Here is a 19,418-nt window from a genome sequence, read left to right as displayed (position 1 = left end):
TCAACCCTAAACGTGAATGAGCAGACAATGTTTCACTCCCCGGGTGCTTTAAAAGACTTGCTAAAGGGAAAGCAAGATACTGTGGTAGGAGCTTCAATGTTGCATGTCAAGTGTTTAATGCAAGAGATAAAGAAAAGCAGAATGTTAAAGGAACAGCTGCACAGAAAAAGATCATGTAAAAAAAACAAGGAGCAGTTAAGATAAGAGGCAATTACAATGAACATTTAGTTTCCATGCCGGGGGCTGATTTACTTAGTAGATAATCACAAGACAACTCCCAACAGTCTCATTTACAAACATTCTAAAACTTAAAGCTACTTTCCTGAAATATTTTGAATTGTAGAAACAAAAGTTGCAGATTGAAGTTCCAGAACTAGCAGCAGTTTAGTTGTTAGTACTCCAAAAAAACAAAGCTTGGTGGTAATCGCCATCACTAGACTCCAGAAGAAGAGATACTGACTAGATCATTTTCTCCTTTACTCTTTTTGAACCCAGTATTTGTAGATGTTCAGTAACTGCTGATATATTGCATGTTGCCGGACAACAGATAACCAGGAAATACAGGCCTTAGACTCTGCAGCACACAAGACTAAATTTCTGCAAGACAAGTTGTGTCTCCTCCACAAACAATTTGCACAGACCAAGCTTGCTGAATGGCAGTAAATTTTTAACAGAACATCATAAAATGACTGTAATCATCTGCCTGCCTACTTGGAATACAGGGAAGGCATAAGAATTTCAGAGAGGTACTACAGCACAGCCCGTTCTTAATGAACAGCTGGGGTCCTCAGCTGCAATACCAAACTTACAGCTTCAAATACCATGATCCTGGTGTAGATCCTGGTTCAAATACTCTGATCCTGGAAGTGAAAATTACTGTATCTAAAGAAATACACAGCATTGCTGCCACTTTACTCACCCATTGTGTGTTACAAGGCACTGCCTCAGACCCAGCTTCCGGAAAATATCCACCACTATTTCCATTGGTGTGTGGTCTGTCACGGTGAAAGGGCTCATATCAAGTATGCTTCTGAGCTTCAAAGGTCGAGGGCTTTCTGCTGGAAGCGATGGGGTATGCTGGGCAAAACATACCCTGGAACTGCCAACAATCCCCTCCTGCTTCTTTCTAGCACTTTCTTTAAGAAAGACAGGGAAGGGGAAAAAACAGCAGAGGAGGAAGAATTTACATTCCTGGAGTAAGATGTTAATGCAGACATACAGCTCAATCAACAATACCACACTGTCGCATATATTTGCACAGCCACTGCTTTATCCCCAGGAAGTGGTTTTGCAAAAATCACAAAAGCCATTTGCCATTCAGCTTTAGTCATTATTCAACTAATTTTCTCACTCAAATTTACTAAAAGAGGTGGAAAGGCTAAAAAACAAACTACTCAGCTCCTGAAGAAACTGCCAGGGAAAAGCCAGTCTCAACTGACAGCCCCCTGAACCTTTTCCTAATATGCAACCTAAACCTCCCTCAGTACAACTTCAGGCCATTCCCTCAGGTCTTCTCAGTGGGCCCCATAGAGAAGAGATCAGTGCCTGCCCCTCCTCTTGCCCTCAGGAGAAAGTTGCAACTGCAGTGAGGTCTCCCCTCAGTCTTCTCCAGGCTGAACAGACCAAGTGACCTCAGCCACTTCTCTTACAGCTTCCCATCAAGGCCCTCCACTGTCCTTGTGTCTCTCCTTTGGATGATCTCTAATGGCTTTATAACCCTCTGATAATCTGGCACCGAAAACTGCACACAGGATTTGAGGCAAGGCTGCCCCAGTGCAGAACAGAGCAGGACAATCCCATCCCTTGCCTGGCTGGGGATGCTGTGCCTGATGCCCCCAGGACACACTTGGCCCTCCTGGCTGCCAGGGCACAATGACTCTGAAGACAGATAGAACCCAAGACTAAGCAACTTTCACTGTATAATCTCAGCAGCTGAAATGAGTCTCACCTGTGAAAGCATTTTCTAAGAAGAATGTTCTGCGAATCCCCCATTTACTCAAGGAAATGCAAATTTAAACCAGTATGGCGTCAGTAAGAATTTCCAAGCTTTGTACATTCATATACATCCTATGTAACGTAATACCATGGTATACACAGTAGTATAACCACAGGCAAAAATCTGACTGAAGTAAACAGTATTATGTTCACAAAACATGTTTTAAAAAAGTTTCTGGAGACTTGTGTCCCTTTCTCAAGTGTCTTTGTTTAAGAGATATGTATTAAAAAAAAGTAGTTTAAGATGCAACTTCCATCACTTATTTCACGCACTAAATGTTACAGTTTTGTAACATTTTCTTACATAACAGCGTGTTTCCTCCTTTGGTTATGATAGTAGCCTCAAAATCCACAGAATTTTTCTTGCCAGTGCACAGAGCATTGTCACAAGTATCACACAAGCACTAATATTCACCGGAAAGAGATGTCCCAAACAGGGCTTGTGTGCTCATGTGCCCAGGGACAAATTTCTCATTACAAAAACAGATTGAAATATATAAACCTAAAATAATTAACATTGTACTTATCTCTCCATAATACAACCTTGTTATAACAAAAGTAAATAACACACTGTTAGAAATAGGATATACATTTAAAAATTACTTGGACAGTAATTCTCACAGAATACTGATGGTCAAAAATGAGAATTACTCAATTTTGAAGAAGAATGTTACTACAGCATTACTCGAGGAAATTGGATGCTATCAAAAGCCTCAAAAAACTAAAAAAATACCAGATTAGATAATGTTTTGACCCACTGGAGTATGACAACTTTTGCTTTTACAAGAGACAAAGAGATGAGGATTTTCTTAATTTCAGAGCCTGCTACTGAAGATATATTATCATGTAGTTAAATCAACCTGAAGTTTAGAAACGTACAGAGTAAATTCTATTTTAAATATAAAATAACATAAAACAATTTAAATTGGTGTACATAAAAATGCGATACTGAAAGTTAATTACCTATTGCAATAGTTAAATCTCTTCTTAGAGCAAAACCCACAAGTCTCTGAGATTCCTTTGACATAATAACAGGAAAACCATTATAGCTGGTTTCGTTGATCAAGTTCTCTATGTCTTCGACAGTCATATTATCCTGCGTCAGAACTGCTAAAGGTGGGTCGCTCCTCCGAGGCCTCATCACATCAGCAGCCAGAGTTGTGTGAGTGAATTCTTCCTTTGCATCCAAGAAAGGATACCCATTCAGTCGGATGTGTGCTTCATAGATGCCTTCCCTACCAAAGGCATCTCCTACCCACTTACTGGTCATGACTGCAGCCATTAGGGGCACAATATATTCCAGCCCTCCTGTTAGCTCAAAGACAATAACTACCAGGGACACAGTCATCCTTGTCACACCACCTGCAAGGAAAATGATAGCCAGGAACATATGAGAATCAGATAACAATGATTTTAGAATTTTCTGCCTTCCTGTTGAGACCTACAGACAGAACTTTGACATGAAAGGTCATCTGACAAACATCCTTCTGCTTAATACCAACAGATGCAGACAGAAAATTAACACAAAACTTCTAGAAGTGAAAAAGAGGGTTTTAGGGAAAATTCACAGAAATGGAGGTAATAAAGGGAATTGGAAAATATGTACAGTTATTTAATGTAAACTAAGAATAAAACTGTGTATATCTCCATACCACATCAGGGTTAAAAGTACTGTGAAGTGCAAGGACATCCAGTAATGCAAGAATTTGAAAAAAGAATGGAACTAACACAAAAATGTCATAGGCAGCAAATCAATAGCTATGTTGTCCAAAGGATTAGGAATTTAATGCTTTTGTTTAATCATAAAAGCTAAACAGAATTATGAGCTGATGAAAAGAAATCTCTTTCTTGGACATCAGAAGACAGGCCTGGATTATATTTCTCTTTTGTTACTATTTCAAATAATTTTTTCTGCCAATGTTTCTGATGCCATATCTTCATTCAATAAAAGAATATGAACTGTCTTTCAATTCATTCAAGAGTGATTCAATTTGCACTATTAAAAACCAGAACAACCTCTCCAAAACCTAAATTTGTATCACAGTTTGATTGCCCAATCACTTTTCCTTAAAGAAAAATTCTACTTCTTGCAGAATTAGTCCTAACAGCTTTTAAGTTTAATTTCTAAGAACACCAAGTTATAAATGAGGACAAGGTTAGGTCCCCAATTTAAGCCTCTTTCCATGAAGCTGGTTTTCAACAATTAGACTTGTTAAAAATGCCTTACACACTTCTGAAACTTTTGTTTGGATAATGAATTCCAAGAACAATTTTTTGCAATTCATGTAGATATGGTAGCTGATCACACCACTTCCTTCTAATAATTTTAACTGTACTTGATACTGCAAATGCTCTACTTCATACATTTCAAGGAACTGATTTCTCTGACCAATGTAGTGATGACATCTATTGATACCAAAAAGAGAAAGCTAACACTACTAAAATTTTCATATTTCTCATCAGTTTTGATTTTACATTATTTCTCATATCACAAGGATTTGAGGGTCTTGTGTAGAGATATGAATGTATTATTCTGGAGGGAAGATCCTATAAACAGGTGTTCCAAAACTGCACAAGTTTATATCTCCTTTCATTTTTAAATAATTATTTTGCTATATGAAGACATTAGATACATTTTTGTTATATTTTATTTACCTAAGCATGCAGCAGCACCAACCATGGCATAAAGACCAGGTGTAATACAGTCAGCTCCAACTTCACACCACTCCTTGAAAATGAACCAGTCATGATGGTAGTAAGCCAGCTGCTCCACTGCAATTCCTACAATCCTTCCTGCTATTGCTCCAATTGCCATACTAGGTATGAACAACCCAGATGGAACCTGCAACAAAAACAGAACTGTTGTCATGCTGCTGGGAACATACCTGGCACATCACTTAAAAGGATTTTTTTGTATTTTTTTTTTCTGAAGGAGATGCAAACGCTCAAACTGTCAGGTTAAAACCATGTAAAGTGACACTGGAAGGTTAGTAGACAGAATTCTATTGATATCTCTGATTGATCTGATTAGCAGAAACCATTTTATGAACATGTTTGTTTGTATCTTACTCTGTTTAAGAGAAAATCTACCACCAATACAGGACCAAGAACTAGACTCAGTGCCAATAGCACAATTCTCTACCATGTGCATGTCCAGTGTGAGCTGTGCTAATCATACTGGAAAGAGTTCCTTTTCATTTCCTGTCTCCCTTATTCCCTCATGTTCCTCAGAGTCAACATTCACTTACTAAACAGGACTGCCTTCCTAAACTGCTTCCTGACACTGCTATAAATTAACTAAACAGGTGAGTTTTAAAAGAGGCTTTGTACTGTTATTGCTGTTTCCTGTAGAAATGAGTATATATAGAATGCTAAACAAACCAAATGAGAAAAAGGCAAGATAATCCCCACCACGAAAAGTAGGTAACAGAGAAGGTTAAAGAAGAAAGAAGCTCTTACTGTCAGTTTAGTTACTTAAAATGTTTTTCTGCTACTAACTAAAGCCTTGTCACACAACCATGGCTTAGTAAAATATTCCTGTAAACTTGCTTTTATCACCAGTTTCATATAAAGAAACTGTTGTGCATCTTTTCTTCTTATGAAGCCAATCTTTCCAAAAAGATACTGGTACCTAAATGTCTCATTAAACTGTAAATGCCTGCTGTTTCTCCTCACAGAAGTTGTTAACATCAAAATATTTTATACTGTGACTGAAGTACAGATGTGACTATAAAAAGGAGTAGAATTTGTACTTTGTCTAAATACACCCCATCCCATCTTGTTGAAATAACAATTAAATATTGCATTCCTGCTGTCACAGGACACATCTCAATTTTTCTTGTACCGTACAGCTGTGAAATTTAAGTATTGTGGAATTCCAAACCACAGATTTTTGCTGTGGTATTCAATAGCTGGTGCAGAAATGTATTTCAGAATTGTTGTTGTTGTTAGTATCATTATATTTTGCCTGTATTTATGGTTGCAAAGAAGATTTTTAACAACAAACTAAGGAAAAGCAAACAAAGCTTATAATTATTTTTCCTTTATATTTTGTCTATAAAAGATAATTTCTAACCAACAAACCAAGGAAAAACAAACTTTGTGTTAAACAGACAGCAGCATGGGTTTTGAGAAAAAGTTTAATAATCCTTAATTCCTATTCCGAATTACCGATTATTAATATTTCAGTGTTTGTAGAGGTAATATTCAATGCTATCCTTTTAGTCTAGTATTCAAATTGTGCATTTATACCACTACTGTTATTTCCCACAATTAATTATGCATCTAAGCCCCTTCCTAACTGCTACAATATTTTTTTTTTTTCCTGAGTGAAATTCTTTCTTGGTGAACAATACAACAGTACCCTGAAAAAATCCCATATTTCCAATATAAAAGTAACTAAATAAACTTTGAAACTGCCTCAGATCCTCCTGTGCTAGCAGTATGCAACAGAAATACAGTCTCCATGTGGAAATTGCATCCAAATTATTTCTGGTCCTTTGGTAATATAACTTTTATGCACTAGCTCCTTCTCTTCTTTCCATCATATGCAGATAATGGTTACAAGTCTAACTGTAATTATGATTTTACAGGTCCATTTGTTTGCATAAGCCTGTGAATCACAAAGGGGAGAGGAATCTTTCCAGAGAAGCAGCAAGGGAAACAGCTAAGTTTTTCCTCTGCTCTGGGGCTTGCTTTTGAGCAAGCCCAGATTTCACTCCAGAGGAAAAGATTTGTTCTGTGTCACATGTGTTGTCTTTGGAAGAAGCAAGGATTAGGATACAGGCACAACTTTCCACTTCTTTGGTAGTGCAGTTGTGTACCAGTGATGTTCTGAGGCAAAACTGTAACTCCTTTCCACCTGTGATCAGCACTTAGACATAGTAATGACTCTACTGATAATAAGCAGGACAGTATAGGTACAAAAGCATGAAAGAAAGAAAAAAACAAAACACCAAAACAAACCAAAACAATGCCAAACCCCTGCCATATCAGCCTCCTGGTAATGCATGTCCACAGCAGTACTAGCAGCAGGAATCACTTGGCCCCACTGGCAGCAGCTGAGTAGCTTTGCTCACCTCACAGGAAAGCAGTTCCTGTGGGGAAGATGTGTGTTTGCAGATGGCTACAGCTCCAGGAACAGGCCTGGAGAGCCCAGAGGATCCTTTATAATGATTTAAATGACAGTGTAATATTATTTCTTCTCTTTTTTTTTTTTTTCTTCTATTTTGAATTTGCTTCTTTTATAGAGAAAGCCTAAAGCAAATGAATATCATTAAATAACATCCTCTTCTCCAGATCCTGGCTGACATTCTAACTAACCACATGCTTTAAAGCTTCCAAGAAATTCATGTAGCACAATTCCATCAATGACAGCAACGTGACTCCTTGCCTACTGGCAAAGTAATAAATGTATTCTCACAACTTCACAAAAATATTTCCACATGCTGAAGTTCTGATAAAATGAACCAAACTCAAATGAAGTATAAGCTCTCCCATTCTGTAAAGCAGTGAATTCTATCTAATATGCAGTGTGACCTTGTGGTGACAGTCCCATACAGAAGAGGCAGATGCACATCAACATGTGAATGGTAAAGTAATGTCCCAGATATAAATGAAACCCAGTAAGTGAATACAAAACTAAACAGATTGAAGCGGTCACATCACACAACACTGCCTGAATTATGGACCTAAGGAAGACTAGCTTTTGAAATACATACTCTAAGATTCCTCTCACCCACCAACCAACGTGTAGAACATAACTTCAAATAACAACCTGCCACATCTTCTAAAATATCGAAACATGAGAAACACAACATGATGTCATTGTTCTATCAGTTACAGAATAGTCGAGGTTGAAGATGACAGCTCCAGATCATCTACCCCTGCTCAAGCAGGGTCACCCTCAGCAGGTTGCTCAGGCTTGCAACCAGTCAGGTTATGAGTACTTTCAAGGATGTTCTCTGCACAGCATATTCCAATGATCAAACACCCTTACAGAAAGGAAGTGGTTTTTTATGCATGTTGTTACATGGAAAAGCAACTTACACTGAAAAGTTAAGGCAAATTGAAACACAAATCTTGCTTAGTGAACATTCTGCAGGAAGTTTTCATTAAGACACATTTAATTACGATGTACTTGTAAAAAAAAAAAAATAAGGGAGCCTGACAGGACAGAAAATGATGAAGGCATGACAGTTATACATCATCACTCAGAAAACAGCCACAGACTGCGGAGAAGCTGTAGCCACCTTCAAAACAGGTCTATGAAACAACTGGGAAAAAGAGAAATTATGCTGCTTGTAATGGAGATGAAATTTCCATTACAGTCACATGAATGAAGCCCACTTTCTCATCACAGGGTGCAATACTAGAAAATAGAGCAGAAGAAATCATCGTCTCCCTTTAACATCTGTGGTAATTAGATTTACGTGAACAACGAGGAGAGTGGGTATAAGAATTACCAGCTAAGAGTAGTGTAAAGGGTACAGTCTGTCCTTTTTCCAAGTAACAGGAAGACTAGGGAATCTGAGTGATTATGCTCAAACTTTGCTCTTGAAAATTTTAGAATCATCCCTTATTGCTGAATCAGGCCCATAGACATCCATCCACACAGTTATGCTCCCTACTGCATTTAGCACATTTCTATTCAGCTGAACAAAGGGCTATTCTGAAATTAATTAAAATTATTACTGTTTACTACAGGACTTGCTTACTAACCAAAAGTAAAAAGACCTTTTTTTAAAAGAAATAACATGAAAAAAAATAAACAAAGCTTCTAGCTTTGAGAGATGGGAAATGAGAAAGGCAATAATTAAATGATCACAGAGAAGATAAGAGAGCTACTGCATTCACACTTACCTTGATACCAAAAGTGAAGACTGTCATGATTATTTTAAATATGAGTGCTAAACACAACTGCCATATAGCTGAATAGACTCCAGTGCCTGCTGGGCGGTCAGGAATATCGTCTACAATTTTGCTTGCGTTCATATCATTTCTGTAGTCACAGAGCGAGGAGGATTCTAATGGCCCACAGTCTGTGAAGAGCTCCTTAATAAGCTCACTGGTGTTTAGCCTCGTATATGGATTAGGAAATGCAATCACAGCTGTTATTGCTGCAACAATAATAACCTCCAGGACAGGATACTTCCCAAATTTTGTAGATTTGCGTCGACGACACCATGCGATATTTGCTCGGATGAAAAATGCTCCCCAGAGCCCACCAAATACTCCCAGAAGAATAAAAGGAAGCAGTTCAAAAAGGTACCAAGGAGTGTGATATTCCACATAAAAAAGAACTAGGCGGCTATTACCAAAAGGATTGATGGACCTTAAAACAAATGCAGCTACTAAAGCAGCAAAAAAGGATCTCCATAAAGTTTTCAGTGGGAAATAGTAACTGACCTGCAAAAGACAATACATGAGAATTATCAGTGATTCAATTAAAAACCTGGAAAGACAGGTTTATGCATGTGTTAGAATACTGCTGGCTCACATGGTGTAAGCTAAAAAAGCTGCTCCGCTTTGTGTCTCTATCTAACCTTCATGAGAACTACAACTAGCTGTACTCTCAGATTTCCTGCTAATATTTTTCATCTCCTTTCAACCTATATTGAAAGGTTTATCACAGATCTGTTATTTTTTAAAAGTATGATTAAAACTAATAGAATAAAAAAAAATTTAAAAGGCCTCAAAACAGAACATGCAATTTCATTCTTAAGCCCCACATAACCTGATTTGAATTTTAAGACGGTTTTCATCTGCATTTTCTGGCAACTGAGGAATTCCTCAAAATACCCTAAGAATATAACAAAATTACACATGAAAGAATATCTTCCCTAATTTTCAATTCAGAGATTTTTAGGATTTTAGTTGTCTTTAAAAATGCCAATGACAGAAATAGCATTCTTACGTATTTTGAAAACTACAATTAAAACTGATTTAGCATAAAACATTTTTTGGAGAAGAGAATTTGCTTGCTTTGGAGGTAAGTTTTATAGTATATTTGTCCTTGTAATAATTATCGTATTTTTGTTAATTATCATAACTGTGTTTAGTGTCTGAAGCTTTAAGTAATGTTGAAAAACTTGCTTTACAAAACTGTCCAATAAGTCTCGAAAGCCTTTTTCAAAATTTAAGAGCCCTATTTCCTTTTTTTTTTCAGAATAAACTCCTAGACTCCTAGCTGAAGTATCTCTACCTGTGTGTAAACTGTAATTATTAACAGACTCAGCCCTTTTCCAGAATAAAATAATTGAGAATAAAGTAAAGCTGACATTCACTGAAAAAGAAAAAAAAGAAAAAATATCTTTAGGAGTTTGCTGGTAACAGGACTCTTGGCTTCGTAATATGGGTCAAAAAATAATTTCCTTCTCAGGAGAGACTCCATAGCTTAAAGGAGTCTGAAATTATTTAAACTATGAGAGATCTTTTTAAATATTTTTTCTTCAGTGCCATCTCTTGACATACCTCCTCCAGACTGAAAAGGACTCCACCAATTGGGGCACCAAAGGCTACAGAAACTCCTGCTGCTGAGGCAGCTGACAACACCTGGAAAACAATAAAGGTGAGGGGGTTTGTCACAGTCTATGTTGTAAACATGAACAACAAAATCTCACTAAAATTAGCTACAAGCTTAAGTTCACTGATGATGGAGCAGAGTAAATGCATGGCAGAGCAGATTTTCACCCTGCAGCCCTTGCAAGCTCCTGGCAAGCTCCTAACAAGAGCCATGGCTTGAGAAAAGGAGCCCAAGCAGGAGCAGGTTTCCTGCAAGCACTGCAGCCTGTGGGTGATCCAGGCTGGGGCAGTCCTGAATGGCTGTGCCCTGTGGAAGGGACCCATGCTGAAGATATTGGTGAAGGACTGTCTCCCATGGGTGGGGGCCCACACTGGAGCAGAGACAGAGTATCAAGAGGAAGGAGAAGCAGAGACAGTATCCCCTTGTGTCACTTTGGGATAGAGGAGTTAGGAGTGAAGCTGAGCCTTTCAAGAAGGGACAGTGGGGACAAGATACATTTAGTTTTGTTTTCATTTCTCACTACTCTGCTATTGTCAAGTAACTTTCCTCAAGTCTGGTCTGTTTGGCCTGTAATGGTAACTGGTGAGGAATACCCCAGTCCTCATCTTGACCTCTGAGCTTTTTATCTTACTCTCTCCTGCTGTCCTGCCAACACAGAGGGGTGAGAGAACTGCTAGGCAGGCACCAAGTCTAACCCACCACACTGTCTTTAACAACAGAGAGCTGAAAGAGGGCAGAAAACACTGTTGTCACCAGGAACCCTTGTTCATGGGTTCAGAGTACTCTGCTGTCCTCACAACTGAAGACACTCATCAATTACCAAAATGTAGAGACAAGCACAGAAAGAATTTAAATAAAACCAAATAGTCTCTGAAGTGGAGACCATTCTGGAGACCAAACACACTCTGCCATAATAATTATTTACCTGTGAGAATGCTGGGGATAATACATTGTTTTTAACATAATAAATAACAATTGATCATCAAATAAACATTGTCCAAGAGAACAAAGGTCATCTTTTAAACATATCAGTGTAAATGCACCAGTATTCAATACATTCTAGAAATGCTTTTTCAAGAACTTACCTCTCTTTTTTTAGCTTCATTTGTACTGTATTTTGGAAAGAGGTAGGAAAAAATATTCCCACAGCAGCAGGCAACATGTACCAAAGGACCCTCTTTTCCTAAACTTAAACCTGATGCAACAGCCAAGACTAAAGTAATTGTTTTTATCATCAAAGTCCACTTCCCCAAGTAACCTCTGATGATGAAGCCGCTCAAAATAGTTTTTATCTGGAAGAAATAAAAAACTGTATCTGTTACTGCACTCTTAAATTTTCAGAAAATAATGTATCCTTTAATTTTAGCTGCAGAACTTCTAAGCCAGCCTTTTCAAATTACTAACTTTGTCACACTTTAAAACATGTATCATTAAGACTGCCACACTCAGTCTGCTTGCCAGAAGCTTTTCATCTGCAACGTACTCTAAAACACTGGGTAATAACATAAAACTGTTATTACTGGGTAATAACATATAACTTACTCTAAAACACTGGAAAACACTTGGTAATAACATATAACTTACTCTAAAACACTGGGTAATAACATACAACATATCAATTACATTTAGTAGAAAATTAATCTGCAGTGGCTTCTAAGACTGGATTCATTAGTTCATGATGTAAATTATTGAGCAAAAGGCAGAAAATTTCCAAACGAAAAATAAATCTGCAAAAATCATACTGAAGATCTATTGTAGCAAGATCCCAACTTGCACCAATACCACCACTGTTTTCTCTTAGTGTTTTACCATCACTACATAAAAATCAACAGTAGATTTCTTCACACAAAGATGGAAAAGATCAGCCTATGTCCACCAGAAAAATATGTCACTTGCCAAAGGTATTACTGTGCTTAAAAATGCTATATTGTAAGACTGGAAAATATGCCCATGCAGAGTAAATAATATACAGCTACCATAGGACAACATGTCCATCAATAGGATGTACACAAAACACTGGACAGCTGTGTCTAGAAAGTAAAGACAGCTAGATTTGAAAACAAATTTAAGATTAAATTTCTTCTGGAATAATAGCACAGAACTACTCCAGGCTTAAACAGAGGTGGATAAAAAAATATTTACAGAAAAACTCAAAAAGTGAGACCGACCAGAATTTATTTGATTTTGGATTTTTCTCTCTCATTCTGTGGATAGCAGCAGACAGCAATTGTAACCAGTGAGTTTTTGAGGATACTACACATTTCACATTGTGACTGTTAGTTGGTTTGTGCTAATTAAGGCCACTAAAGCCATTTCAACAAAAGATTGATTGCTCTATCAAACGACACGTATTGTGTCAATGAATCACTGCTCTCTTATCATCATAGGGAGGGTGTGGATTAGGGAAGGTTTGGAAATCATTCCTCAGAAGTATACTAATCCAAATGCTTCCTTAAAAAGTGGTTCCAACAGAAGCAAAATCTACTAACCTATAAGATCTTTTAAATTTGGGGTATTTTCTTAGAAACAATTAGCAAGTTTTTTACATGTTTTTATTTTGAATGCTTGTATTAACATATTTCTTCAAAGGCACAGGGTGCTTCCTCTTGCCTTTCCCTGACCCACTAAGGCAGCAGTAATCTACACATTAATATGAAACACCTATAATATATATATATATATTAGTTAGACCTCACCTCAGGTATCCCTGAACCACAGGCGTAGGGAGCAAATACCTTCACCAGAGAAACTGCTAAGAAGGCAAAGCTCAAAGCCCAGAAAATGTACATGATGTAGTTCATTATGTATGAACCTGGACCCTAAAAGCAGAAACAAAAAGTCAGAAAATAGATTTGATATAAGAGCAAAATCACTACTTAAAATAATCCAGAAGTACTCTTGTTGCAAGTACCTTTATACACACATTTTGAGGCACAATAATTATTGCCAAGAGAGTTTTGTTTGAAAAGCATAAAGCCATGACACCTACACATTAGCACAGACTGGGTTATAAAAGGTAGAAAGTGTTCTAACACTTCATCTTATAAAGAAAAAATAAATATAAACCAGGTATATTTTTAATAGCTAATAGCTGCTAAAATCTAGTGAATATTGAGAAATCTTCCTTATTTAAAAAAAATTGGTAGAAAAAAATAAAACAAACCTATTAGTTATCAGAGAACACATAAATAGATTTAATTTACATACAGCTATGATCAAGAATAGAAATTTTTGTGTTATTAACAGTTCTATGTTCTCATAACTTCCTCACATTTGCAATACTCCAAGCCCCCTTGCAGTTCATGGAATACACATTTATTACGCTATAATCTAGTAATCAATTCAAATGCTGAAAAATGGCACAGACAGTACAACCCAAATTCATGTTTAGAATCCTAACCTTAAGACCATTATTTTTTTCCCTTATTCAGCCAAGCTGTTGAACAAGACCATCAAGGAATACTCACTTCTGCTTGCCCAATTATTAGTTCTGCCCATGTTTTCCACTGTGGACATTTATCTCTCTCTTCAAATGTGGTCTCATTTGAACCCCAACAACACTGTTCATGGTTAAACCACAAAGCACTAAGGCAAATGCCTTCCTTCAAGTCAGTCATCCAGTCAGCAGCTATGTCAATTAATCCTGCCAATGCCCCTGTTAGAGAAACAGTTTTGTGTTAATGTTCTGGTAAATAGAAATAACACACCCAGCTAAAGTGAAGGAATGTGCCTGTACTAACTGAAGTATTAAGTATTAACTTAATTAAATAGACATTTAATATGCTACTGATTTCCAGGATTATATCCTGGTTTTGTTATGGTAAGACTAATATTTGCTGAAGAATTAAGTACTTTGTATATTTCCCAAGTTAAATGAGATTTTTTTTTTGCCTTTTTTTTTTTTTTCCTTATACCACAGTTCTCCAACAGTCCACTGAAACCAAGGAGTTAAGAGTAAAAAGAGAACTGCTACTTTTGTGTGATGGAGCAGTTTATATGGCACCAAGCCTGTTGGAAAGAGATGGGATTCACCTGCCTAAAAGGTGGAAAAGGATTCTAGCCCATGTGTTGTCAAGTCAAAAGCAGTACTTCAGTAGAACAGAATTTTGACCAAATTATTAAAACACATAAACACAATATCTCCTTGTGACTGAACTCAAGATTGTACCATTTAAGATCCAGTAGACATACAAGAGAAGGCAACTGAGACTGAAAAGCCTACCAGTGTTCAAGACCAGAATTTGCTCACTTTGTTACTCAGAAAAAAGGAATTTTAATAAACAGCAGCTCAGGGGATTGAAAACACTACACTGCATGTTCCCACTGAAATTATCATAAACAATTTCCAGTGATTATACACTCCTGGTTTCTGTACCCAGAAGTATATAAACATGCTACAAACTTTGCATATATATGAATTTATATGTGATTTGTGAAAGTGATTATGTATATACCTAAGCAGCAATTATACTGTTACCATGCTTTTTAATAGGCATAGCCTTACTCCACAAGTAACTCTCCTAACATTTAATCTAAAATGCCTATCTGAAGTACTTATTTTGAAAAACTGGGCACAGAGTTTGTGACCTTTCTTTACTGCAGGTTTTAGTCACTTCAAACTATACTAACAGAAAAAGCAGCAGCACTGCCTGACCACTGGGCCACAAACTATTGGATGTTTTCAGTTGTGAAATCCACTCTAAAATACGTTAAGAAGGAGAGAATTATTTTCTGTGGAAGAACCTCAGTAAAGGTACAACATAAACATATAGCTAAAATTCACTAATCTATAAACACATGCATTACAAGGAAGTGTGCTTACCAAAACTACACATATACCAGAGCTACTTTTACAATCAACACTTCCACAAGAAATCCTACAGGTAAAAACCAAAATTTTACAGAAAGGGAAAACATAAATCTCAATCACAGGATTAAACATTGACAGTTTAGTAGGTGGAAGGAGTTCAAAAACACTTGAGAAACTCTCTCTAAATTCAGTGAGGATTTTGGTTCCCATTTGATCAGTAAACCCTCATCTCAAAATGGTGAAGCCTGTAAATCAAGATAGTCAACTTTTTTCTTCCCTTATGGAATTGTTGTAGTAGACTGAACCAGCACTTAGCTTGGTTGGTGGAGAACAAAGGAAAACCACAACTATACCTGCTGACAAATACAAGAAAAGAATGCTTTGTGTTTTCATTTACCTGATGCCAAACCAGTTAATGTGACTACCAACCATCCTGACCATGCATCGTACAAACTCTTTGTCATCTCCCATGCTGATTCTTTCTTCTTGCTGTTAATCTGCAAAGAGAAATCAGTATGTAGAGTTGTATGTAGTTCTGTAATATGAATAATGAAACAAAAAGAAGCATGACATACAAATTGTATGGTGCAAGCTGCAAGCAAATAAACCCTCTCTTGAAACCACAAGTGTTCTGCTTGTATTTAGTGCTTCACATAGATAAATCAGCTTAATTATTCAGACATCAAGCAACTGACAGAGAAACATATATTTGCTTAATTTAAAGAACTAAAATCCAGTAAATACATTATTAGGATAATTGAATACTTTCTGTGGCATACACCTAACACATGAATTGCCACATTATTTCCCTCCTATACTTTAAATATTTTTTGAACCTCAATTAAATTGTCAGCATACTAACAATAAGCTATTTCATATGATTCAAATTCCAAAACTTCTACTTCAAATATAAACATGTCTATCTCTAGACTAAAAACCAAATAAAAGTAAAAGAAAATAAAAAAATTTATAGCTACCCTAGAGTACTTCTAGACAACTATTAGTAATGACATCTGAAGTTAATGTACTGAAAAAGTTGCTATTCTTATTTTATCCTTATTTACTCTGCACACTTAGCTGCAGTGGCACAGACACTTGTGTCAGTACAAAAGCAATATACATCACGCTTCACTTTTCTGTACAAGTACCACTAAAACTACTACTGTACTATTACAAATACATCTGCACTGGAAAACAGCCTTAAATATACAAGCATGCAAAAAACGCAGTGCTTTAAAAATGGCATTTGGGTGACAGGGACCTATTCCCACTCTATTAAATTACTGCTTCTTTTCAAAGTTATAATAATGCTGCAACACTGCGGGTATCCAACTAAGCAGTGTTTTTAAACAGTATTCAAGTACTTCCAGCTGAGGTAACTATGTACATATTTAAAGAACACACATATATTTGTATGTGTTACTAAATCAGACCATTCCAACACCCAATGAAAAAAATACTATTATTTATCTCAAGTACCCGTCTATGCCTTTCTCTGTCTTTGCACTTCTCTCGAACCCAGTCAATGGTATGGAAGTCATCGTATGTTCCTACTCCAGGAATTGGCTCATCCAGAAGGTCCAGTAAATGTGTTGAGCTGTTGATATTTCCTCCATTTGTCATTGTATAATGAGTTCCTGCAGTAGAGAAACACAGGAATTAATTAATTCTGTGATAAATGAAGTATTCATACTATGTTCATAGCACAGAAATTTCTGAACAACTAATTAAGACACTTTCCATACTCTGCATATTGTACTGTTATTTAGGTCTCTCAATGCTGCGTGCCACTCCTCTTTACTGTCATCCAGCTGAAAGTTACATTTGTGTATTAGTGACTTTGTGTTTTCATTGGTTAAATAGGAATGTCCTAGTCAAATTATTGTTCTGTTTTGTGTGCAGACTCCAGAAAAACTTCAATAGAAGCAAGTGGTAAAAAAGAGCAAGTTTGACATTTAATTTGAAGTTTATTTCAGTTTATGGACTACCAGAGGAAAATCTGTTTGTACAAAAACAAAGCAAGGATGATTAGCTAGAAAGTTCACAGTACCTTCATATAAAACCAGTAATTTCTAAATATACATTATATTGATTATCAATCTCTCCTACACAGCTAAACCAAATCTAAAATACATTATTAACAGATTGTAAGTGCATGTAAAAAGCAACAAAAAACCTAATAAATACTCATATTTTGTTTTTATGTGTTTTTTCAGGTAAATCACAGAGCCTCAGTCATGAAAAATTGGACACATTGTATAAAGAAAATATCTTCTAATTTGTCATCACTAGCCAGTTTCTTCACAAGCAGCTTGCAGAGCAACAACCCCACAAGTATTTACTGCACTGATCAGAATAAGAAGAGCAAGAGGGGCTGTAGTGAGAATTTTTCCATTTCAAAAGTGATAAAAGAAAGTTTTTACATTTTTAAGCTTTCAAAAGTCATAAATTCTGCAATATATTGGCTTTTTTTCTTAGTTCCCACTTGTTTGACTAAGAAAAAAATAATTCGCCCAACAATATAAAGCACACCACAGAAATCTCTATTCATAAAGACATAAGCTAAGTTGACCAAGATTTATATCAGTTCAGACAGACACCAAAACTCATTTCACTAAATCAACACTTTTGGTTTTTTTTTTCTTGGTTTTTTTTTTTTTTTTTTTTTTTTTTTATTCCAGGCTTCTTTAATTGAGCTTCTTGGTACTGTCAGCAGAAATTAATTACCAACTCACCAAAAAACCAAACCAAACAAACAAAAAGCTTGTCAAAGGACCTACCTGTAAAGTTCCAAATGCTACAAATGCTGAGTTCACCAGCCCGAGCCCTCCTAATAACTCCCAATTAGATTTACATAAGTAAAATGTGCCTTTTCCCTTTACAAATGTGAACTCTGAGATCTAGAAGAAGCAGTGTGACACCTGGCATTACACTATGACCAAAGTGGTGCCTCAGTCAGCTATTGCTTAAGAGGTCATGCTGATGCCTACTATGTAACATATTGTTTATTCAGACATTTTCTTAGTGGTGAAAGACAAAACAAGAAGAAAGAAAATAATACAAAATTCATATTAAGACAAAATGCAATCTATAATTTTCAAGATACATAAACAAATATTATTACAAATTCTATGAAGATCAAAAGAAAAGCACAGACGACAATGCAAATGTAGCAGACAGTTCCCCAATAACACCAATACCATTCTCTTATGTGAACCTGGCTGCCATCTTTAGCTTAATACCTTTTTCCCCAGTCTCTGCCATACTAAATTCCCCCTCATCTATTTCCCACAGTTAAGCCCTGTCAATCTCTTCCCAAAGCTGCTGCTAGTCTCTCTTAAGGCAGATGTAAAGAAGCATTACCTATGCTTCCATTAATAAAAGGCTAACAACAACAACAATTTCAATCAGGTTTGCTAATAGAGGTGATTGTGAAAATCTTGCTTTAGGATCAGGGATTCAATTCCCTTGCCATTTCCAATTCTCCTAACTAGAAGTCTAAGATACATGTCTGGATAGCTGAAATGGCAAGGTGATCTTGTGGAAGAAGAAAGAAAATTCACAGTGTCATAACTAGTTTAGCTCTAAGAATTAAGACAGTAATAGAATACATTATTAAAGTATTATTTTTACATGAAATAAGCTTCCTCTGGCAAAGCAAGGGGACATAAATTAACCTCACCCACAGCTTAATTATTAATCTCCTACAAAGTTCCAGTGTGATGACACAGTTTCCTGAACCTGAGTGAGTAGGGTTGGGCAAAAGCTTGTCTTTGCTCTGGAGGAGTTGGTTTTATGCCCTGCTATAAATGAAGCAGGACCAAACTACAAGGAGCATGCAATCCTATGCCACAGAAGGCAAAGGAAAGTTGAGAGTTATAAATGAATCACAAAGGGTAAAAGATTATTTTATGCATATCACAAGGTGCTAAATTGGAATTCCTACCAGGGCATTATCAGAGATACCATAATCAAAGATGGCACTATACTAATTGCACCTGACCCATAGTAGAACTTGGAGTAGATTACAAATGATGGTCATTGTCTAGATACAGTAAAAATCCCACTGGAACTATGTCACATTCCTAC

At 36.5% G+C, this 19,418-nt stretch overlaps 1 protein-coding gene across 9 annotated transcripts in view; it reads right to left on the bottom strand.

Annotated features, from left to right (window-relative positions):
• The window catches only part of CLCN3 (chloride voltage-gated channel 3), a 59,961-nt gene that overhangs the window by 6,233 nt on the left and 34,310 nt on the right, over positions 1–19,418 (bottom strand). For 6 of the 9 annotated variants that reach the window (XM_041480042.1, XM_041480043.1, XM_041480048.1 and 3 more), the window contains 10 exons: positions 16,809–16,966; positions 15,727–15,826; positions 13,987–14,174; positions 13,216–13,338; positions 11,605–11,811; positions 10,468–10,548; positions 8,857–9,402; positions 4,651–4,837; positions 2,959–3,357; positions 920–1,136 (listed from right to left, as the gene is read on the bottom strand). In XM_041480042.1, the coding sequence (XP_041335976.1) occupies positions 920–1,136; positions 2,959–3,357; positions 4,651–4,837; positions 8,857–9,402; positions 10,468–10,548; positions 11,605–11,811; positions 13,216–13,338; positions 13,987–14,174; positions 15,727–15,826; positions 16,809–16,966 (2,206 nt within the window). Of the gene's footprint in view, positions 1–919; positions 1,137–2,958; positions 3,358–4,650; positions 4,838–8,856; positions 9,403–10,467; positions 10,549–11,604; positions 11,812–13,215; positions 13,339–13,986; positions 14,175–15,726; positions 15,827–16,808; positions 16,967–19,418 lie in introns of those variants that run through there. The other 3 variants (XR_005956182.1, XR_005956183.1, XM_041480047.1) reach the window with 2 other exon arrangements.

Source organism: Pyrgilauda ruficollis, unplaced genomic scaffold (genome assembly GCF_017590135.1).
Source record: "Pyrgilauda ruficollis isolate IOZ18807 unplaced genomic scaffold, ASM1759013v1 scaffold5, whole genome shotgun sequence".
NCBI classification, from domain to species: domain Eukaryota; kingdom Metazoa; phylum Chordata; class Aves; order Passeriformes; family Passeridae; genus Pyrgilauda; species Pyrgilauda ruficollis.
This window is presented reverse-complemented; position numbering and strand designations above follow the sequence as displayed.